Source organism: Pyrus communis, chromosome 13 (genome assembly GCF_041283825.1).
Source record: "Pyrus communis isolate YQ-2024b chromosome 13, ASM4128382v1, whole genome shotgun sequence".
NCBI classification, from domain to species: Eukaryota; Viridiplantae; Streptophyta; class Magnoliopsida; order Rosales; family Rosaceae; genus Pyrus; species Pyrus communis.
The window spans coordinates 31,279,735-31,287,500 of NC_142577.1; the positions used below are offsets into that span (position 1 = coordinate 31,279,735).

Consider the following 7,766-nt stretch of genomic DNA (forward strand, 5'->3'; position numbering starts at 1 on the left):
AACGAACACCCTTGTAAAAATATTAAGCAAATTAAACAACATTTGGTCATTGAACTAATCAAACAAATAGACGAAGACTATATTCCTTAATGGCAATGAACTTTTTCAGAAGAGAAATCAAACAGTGAAACGATTGTTTGCCTCTCTGCAATTTGTCTGCCATTTCACCCAACCAGTCATTGCATGCTAAATGTAAAAGAGAAAACTAGTATTTGGAGGGAAGGTTGTTAATTTCTTATTTGGTTTCTACTTTTTTTTTTTAATTTTCAAGAGTGTTTTTTTATACTCTCTATGTGGCACAAAATTATTAGTTATGTGTAGTTCTTGTATGGTAGCCCATCATAGAAAATTTAATGAATTTGACGAGAGACTACATTGATATACGGTAGTTAAATCTAAAAATAATTTTGATTGATTTTTCAGTTAAATGATCAAATGATGAATTAGATCAATTTCAAAATTATTTATGATAAAAAGTGTGTCGTTAAAATAAAAAAATTATTAATATCAAAAGAAAAAGTACAAGGATGTGATATCTACATATCCTATTTTACTTCTCACACTCATTTTTAATTTTTGACTGTCGGATTGAATGAATTTTAAAAGATTAATAGACATAAATTATCAAAGAATGTGTGAGAGTCTAAACACCCAAAGTACAAAATAGAAAAACTTCCACGACCAACTGGTCCAAATGGAACGACTCCCTAAGATAATAGGGGAGCTAGCTCCGTTTCAGTTCCTGTCCTTTACCCGGTGAATAGAAAAAGAGAGGAAAAACTGATAATTGAGGGCCGACCCCGACGCGGACTGACTGAAGAAGAGGAAAGCGGGCTGATTTTCCTTTTCAGGTCTGATTGAGTGTGCGACTTTGTATTCCGAAGGATCGCCATCTCCACCTCGGCTAAGCAACAAGACGGACCTGCAGCTCAGCTCGTAAGTCGCCCCCTTCTTCCTTTTCCTCAATTCCAGCGGATTGAGTCTCGATTATTTTTCATATCTTATATTGTTGTAGTTGTAAGTGTAATTGTAATTGTAATAGGATTGTAATTATTTTTCGACTTGTTGAGGATTCCGGTCCCGGTTGTAGAAATGGCGATTTGTCCTCAATGAATCCATTTTTGATGAAGACCTCTAATTCGAAACAATATATATGCAGGGTGGTTGATCTAGTCATTTTTATGCCGCAGTTACTGTGTAATCAACGTTTCACTGTTAGAATTGGGATTGAAACTTCCTCTCCAGCTGCTGCCGCTCACCTATCCCTACTAACAACACATCTTTCGTCTGTTTTCTCGATCCCCCCTTTTGCAATTCATAAGCAGAATAATAATTCTGGTTTTACAAGGAAAAGTAAGAAGAAAAGAAAGATAAATAATATGCAGAAGAGTGGGAGTGTTTCCAAGAACAGTTTGAGAGTAACGACGCCCCAGCAGTCTCTCAGGCGACTGGGATTGTGCTCCCAGATAGCTACTGCAACTGGGGGCCAACACTCCTCCCCAATTGTCTTCCCTGAGAAACAGAAGCGACAGAAGATCAAGGCTTCCAAGACTCCAACCCCTGCCTCCACTGATGATCCCAACACACTAAAGACCTTCGAGCACAGGATTGACATTCCGGCTTCTGCTGCTGGAGATGAAAAGTCTGATCTGTTGGGTTATGTTGTCTTCACCGGAAAATTAGTGTTGGACAAAAGAAAAACCAGCAGTATAAACACTACTTCTTCTACTGATGCACAACAAACCACCTCCTCCTCTGCTGATATTCCCAACCAGGAAGCTGTTGCTGGCAAGCTTACCAGTAAGGCTTTAATTTGGGGTTCTCACATGCTGCATCTTGATGATGTCATCTCAGTAAGAACTTCCTCCTTCTATAGCTGAATGTTACAACAGCTACAAATCACAAGTCTGCCTTTCCCTCTTTGGAATGAAGTAGGAAACAATAATGTTTTTGTTTTCTTGCACAGGTTTCATACAACGTTGGTCTCAGACATTTCACCGTGCATTCTTATCCCTTGAAAAAGGGTTCTTGTGGCCTTTCATGTTTTATAAAGCCTCGCAGAAGCCGTAAGGACTTTCGATTCTCGGCTTCTAGCATAGAAGAGGCAGTTCAGTGGGTTGGGGGCTTTGCTGATCAGCAGTGTTATGTGAATTGCTTGCCTCATCCGTTGCTATCTTCTAAAAAGCAGGCTTCTTCAGAATTAATTCCAATTGATACTCCTCCTGAATTAATTTTCAAATGTAAGAAGCCGCCAAAAATGCTTGTTATATTAAATCCACGATCTGGACGTGGGCGTTCAAGTAAGGTTTTTCACAACGTCGTTGAACCTATATTTAAGGTATGATGTATATTCTGTTACCTTTCCCTATATATTGATTATAGTGCCTTTTGGTAGTCAGGAGAAGTATTATTTTTATTTGATGGATACGACTCTTAAACTGAGCTGTTGTATGTCACCCATTGATGTAGCTATCTAATAGGAAATAAGTATTTATAATTCCTCTTTGTATATTTGAACTCAGTGGTAGAGTTGGCCTGCTTCTCTAATCTTGATAGTGTTAATGCACTCTTCCAGAGCTTGTGGTCATAATTATATTCATATTGGAGCTGTGAACTGTGACAGCTTGCAGGTTTCAAAGTGGAGGTAGTTAAAACAACGTCTGCAGGTCATGCTAGGAAACTTGCCTCTACTGTTGACATTAGCACTTGTCCTGATGGTACTACTACAGAATCCAATATCAAATCACATTGCTTATTTTTGGTTTTCCTTATGCTTTCTGATTTTCTTTGTCATCTTTATAGCTTTTGCGCATTTATAATTTTTTATTTTCAGGAATCATTTGTGTTGGGGGTGATGGAATTATTAATGAGGTAAATCCTTTGCTACTTCAATGTTCCCGGTACATATCCATGATTCTTATTATTTTCTCTCCCCTTCACTCCACGACAACACCCCCCCCCCCCCCCCCCCCCAAAAAAAACAGATACTTTAACTGTCTACAACACGTCATTTTCTATCATGGGGGGCTATAGATTTTGTATCTGAAACCAAGGATGATGAAAGAATCCTTCCCAGTGTGGTGCATTGACAGAGGAAGATGGCTCTTTGGATGAAGCTGAAATACCAGACGTGGGAGAGGATGATTTGACAGAGATCTTAGGTGAAAGTCAGTGTGGTTGGGACCGTGGACAGCAACAAATTGTAGGGGACACACAAAATGCAGGGAAATCAGATATTTAGAAGAATGAAGAGATGTTGGGCAATTGGAGTTCGGTGGGGAGCTAGTTTGTATAAAAGAAGAGAAGCTGCGGTAGGATCTGGAGTGGAGCAAGCTGGACAGTGAAGATAATTGCAAAAGATCATAATGTTTTGGAGAAGTTGGGAGATTTGACAGGCAAGTTGGACATTTTGTCGTTTCCACTTGGGGAAAAAGAAGCATTCAGAGAATTGAGTTGAAGCTGGGAGGTTAATAAAAGGGGAACCAAGCTAAAAGTTTAAAGTTGGAGTTGAGTAACTTGAGTTGTGCAAAAAGGAAATGGGAAGAAGGGGTATGGTAACATCAGTAATGAGGATTTAGGGTTTAAGCTGGCTAAATGGGATGTGGTGACGAAAGTGAAAGAAAAGGGAAGAGTCTAGGTGCGATGGAGAGAACTTGCTGAAGAGAAATAAAGCTTTACTCGGGAAATAGTTATGGTGATTTCCAGTGGAGGATGATTTTTTGGTACGATGTCATTAAGAGTAAATAGGGGCCACATGAGGATGGCTCGATTCTAACGTCATTTATAGAGGTTCAATTTGACCAGAAAAAAAAAATTGGAGATTGAAGTTTTTTTTATTTTTTATTCTGAATATTTGGATTAGGGGAATGGCGAAAGGAGAGGTGTTGGGAAGGAAGGGGGAAAAATATTTCTCTTCTCTTTTTTCTCTTTCATATAGGTTATCAAGGTCTTTAAATGCTTGTATTGTTAGTTTGTGTTTGAGCCCTCTGTCTTTTCCTTTGTCTTGGGATTGTTGGGTTTTGAAAAAATCTTGAATGACTTGGAGTTAGGAGAGTGACTGAGTTGCTTTTTGTCTTGAATCATTTAACAGTCCGTTTTCTGTGGATAAGGCTGTTTTGGGAAACCCAATTGAGTTGGGCAAAATTCTAGGTGAGAAGCCGTAGTTTTTGGGAGATAGGAAAATGGGCTTGGTGCTGTGCAGGCAATACTTTGGGGTTGCTTGGATGTAGAGAAATAGGAGTATTTTTAGTCATGCTAAGGGAAGGATTGTGAACCATTTGTGGAACACATTTTGTTTGTTAACGTCCTTATTGGCTTCAGTTTTCTCAGAATTTGAGGTTTGGTTCTTTCGTGCTATTGGAGCACTGTTGCGTACGAGTTCTTTTGTTCTGTTTTCATTGATTTTCTGTTTTGTTGTTCTCTAGTCAGGTGTAGTTTTAGGGAACATCTTGTCCCCTGTGCTGCAGTTTATTTTTTCTTTTTAATGAATATCTTGTATCTTTTAATAACAAAAATGAAAAAACGTCGCATTTATATTTTTTGGAGTTTGACGGCTAAGAAATTTGAAAAATAAAAAAATTCCCATGTTCTATTTTCTTCTTCTGTTTTGGCTTGGTTGACTTCAATGGATTAAACTTTGGCCTTTTCTTTATTTATACATTTTCATTAACTTTATTTCTGTACAGGTTCTAAATGGTTTACTAAGTAGAGACAACCAAAGAGAAGGAATTTCTATACCAATTGGGATTATACCTGCTGGTTCTGATAATTCATTAGTTTGGACAGTCCTTGGAGTTAGAGATCCAGTTTCTGCTGCAATGGCCATTGTCAAGGTAATGTATTTAGGGTTCATGATGTTAATAAAAGAAATTAGATTACATTCAGTTGTAGTGTACATACTACAAAGTAGAATTTTCCATCAATTAGGCTGACTTCCCATTTTAGACCAACACCAAATAGATGCTCGCATGAACTGAAAAACTACCCTACACGCAAGGCAAAATTACAACCACATCGTAAGTCATAGATCCGTGTGTCTCACTTTTCTTTTTCGTGTTGCCATGACTCGAACCTTACTCTGAAATATCAGCCTAACATCACCAAAGTCATAAAATCGGCAAAAAGAGTTAAAAGGCTATTTCCTTCTAAATAGTAGCATGGAGGACATGGAGGGAAGGAATCAGTTTGAGCTATAACATATCCAGAGTTTGAACTGCCAACCATTCAGATGGACCCACAACATTTTTTTTAACAAACACAATTGTGATCGAGGCACGATTTACTTGGCAAGCACACAATTGTGACTGATTGGCAATCACAGAGTTGTGATTGAGTCATGGTGTACTTTGTTGTTATTCTAATGTATGTATTGAATTCTGTTTAGAGTTTATTATCTAGGCCTAAGAGTTGAAGGCTTAAAACCCAAATATACTAAACATGACAATACACTATAGTCGTAAAAACATATTAATAGAAAATTAATACTTCTACAATGAAAAACAAAGTCTCTTTTGGTACCTTATCCAAATTTTCTGTAGTTATTTGGTATTCAACCTCGTACCAATTAGGTCTTAACCTCACTTTCTTATGTGTGCATGGGAAGCTCTCTAAATTTGCTGCAGTCAGTTTCCTATCAACTAGGTGAGTGTGTGACCAATGCAACTTACTTTGTAACAGTTAAAATATTGTAAAACACTAATTAAGTAGACTCTTCACCCTTCTATGCCTTTGCCAATAGCATGAAATGGATAAGGGATGGCTATTCGACACCCCAAATACATCGAAGGGAAGACAATCAAATTCAACACTTGTGAATACCCAACAATATTCCAGCTAACTTTTTATCAGCTGCATTGCATAAACATTTAAGATCCCATTATTTATTATCTCCATTTTTTGAGTTATGAAATTACCTATCAGCTACATTTATCTGTAAGGTTGTTGACACATTTGAAAACTAAAAAGTATTCATTGAAGTAGAAATTATGTGCTGTTTTCTTGGTTTCAGGGGGGTCTTACAGCTACAGATGTTTTTGCTGTTGAGTGGATTCAGACTGGCGTTATTCACTTTGGGATGACCGTCTCATATTATGGTTTTGTGAGTGATGGTAATTCCTTACGCATATGATTAAGTTCCATCTAGATATTGAGTGATGGTATTTCGTAATGCATATTTATTAGCAAACTTGGTGGCTAAAGTCTGTTAATGTGATACTTTGTCTGACTCTGATTCTCATGATTAATTAGACGCTGTTGGGATTTAGCAAAACTACTTTAATTGGATTGAATGTTTTGGGTTTTTCTAAGTATATATTGTTTGTCTTGTATGTCGATGGTCACTTTAGATCCATCTGATATAAAAATTGTCGAGCTGTCTCCTTCTGTTGCGTATGTGTAAAAATTTTCAGTTTTCCCACAGCCTGGTTGTTCAATAATGTTGTTTAGATTATTTCCTAGCATTTTGATCAATTGGTGCATTGATAGATGAGTTGGATCTCTGAGAACAACATTTCTTAATTTGGTCTACTTGTGGTAATCAAAATAAGTCTATGGGGAAATTATCTTTGTTAGAATGTTAATTCGTCTTGGACTGGTTGCAGTATTGGAGCTCTCTGAGAAATACCAAAAGCGCTTTGGTCCTCTTCGTTATTTTGTTGCTGGATTTCTCAAATTCTTGTGCCTACCAAAGTACAGCTATGAAGTTGAGTATCTTCCAGCATTAAAAGAGGACGTAGAAGGAAAACTCTCAGAAAGGGAAGTAGTTGACATGTCAGAACTATACACAGACATCATGAGGAGATCAAACACGGATGGGATTCCAAGAGCCTCTAGTTTGTCAAGTATCGACTCCATCATGACTCCTACTCAAATGTCTGGTGGAGACTTGGATACAACCTGCAGTAGCAGTCATGCTAGCATTGAACCATCTGAGTACGTACGTGGCCTGGATCCGAAATCAAAACGACATTCAACGGGAAGGAGCAATGTAACTGCAGAGCCAGAAGTTCTTCATCCTCAGCTTCCTCTGTCAACAACTCCAAATTGGCCAAGGACCCGCTCTAAGTCGAGAGCAGATAAAGGATGGACTGGATTGACAGCCACACATGATGCCTCCAGATCTTCTTGGTGCAATGCTGGAACAAATGATAAAGAGGATATATCATCAACGCTGTCTGATCCAGGTCCAATTTGGGATGCGGAACCCAAGTGGGACAGTGAACCTAATTGGGATGTGGAAAATCCTATTGAATTACCAGGGCCATCAGATGATGTGGAAGCAGGAAAAAAGGAAGTTGTTCCTAGGTATGAAGATAAATGGGTTGTTACTAAGGGTCAATTCCTCGGTATTCTGGTTTGCAATCATGCTTGCAGAACTGTTCAGAGTTCTCAAGTGGTGGCGCCAAAAGCTGAGCATGATGACAACACCTTGGATTTGCTCCTAGTTCATGGAAGTGGGCGGTTAAGGCTTTTGAGATTTTTCATGCTACTGCAGATGGGTAAACACCTTTCACTGCCATACGTGGAAAATGTCAAGGTACTTTGGTAATGTCTTTGCACTTAGTTTGACAAACTGCATTTATTGAACCACAAAACTTCACAATTTTTGGTGCATTTCTAGTTCAAGCAAACAGTAAGTGGCTTCATCGTTGGTTGGATTTTGTATTGTAAGTTTTCCCTTGTGTTGGAGTTTAGGGGGTGGGACGGTTCGGATTTTTAATTCCTGTTTCTTGGGCAGGTTCTTGATAAATAATAATCTACAGTAAGTT

At 38.2% G+C, this 7,766-nt stretch overlaps 1 protein-coding gene across 3 annotated transcripts in view; it reads left to right on the forward strand.

The window, feature by feature from the left end:
• The first annotated feature begins 645 nt into the window (after positions 1-645).
• LCBK1 (long-chain base (LCB) kinase 1) overlaps positions 646-7,766 on the forward strand; it is a 7,455-nt gene continuing 334 nt past the window's right edge. The window contains exons 1-8 of one of the 3 annotated variants that reach the window (XM_088683610.1): positions 646-936; positions 1,160-1,853; positions 1,967-2,338; positions 2,624-2,717; positions 2,834-2,871; positions 4,686-4,832; positions 6,008-6,107; positions 6,600-7,542. In XM_088683610.1, coding sequence (XP_088539736.1) covers positions 1,182-1,853; positions 1,967-2,338; positions 2,624-2,717; positions 2,834-2,871; positions 4,686-4,832; positions 6,008-6,107; positions 6,600-7,542 — 2,366 coding nt within the window. In that variant the 5' untranslated portion in view covers positions 646-936; positions 1,160-1,181. The remainder of the gene's footprint in view (positions 937-1,159; positions 1,854-1,966; positions 2,339-2,623; positions 2,718-2,833; positions 2,872-4,685; positions 4,833-6,007; positions 6,108-6,599; positions 7,543-7,766) is intronic. The other 2 variants (XM_068475188.2, XM_068475198.2) reach the window with 2 other exon arrangements.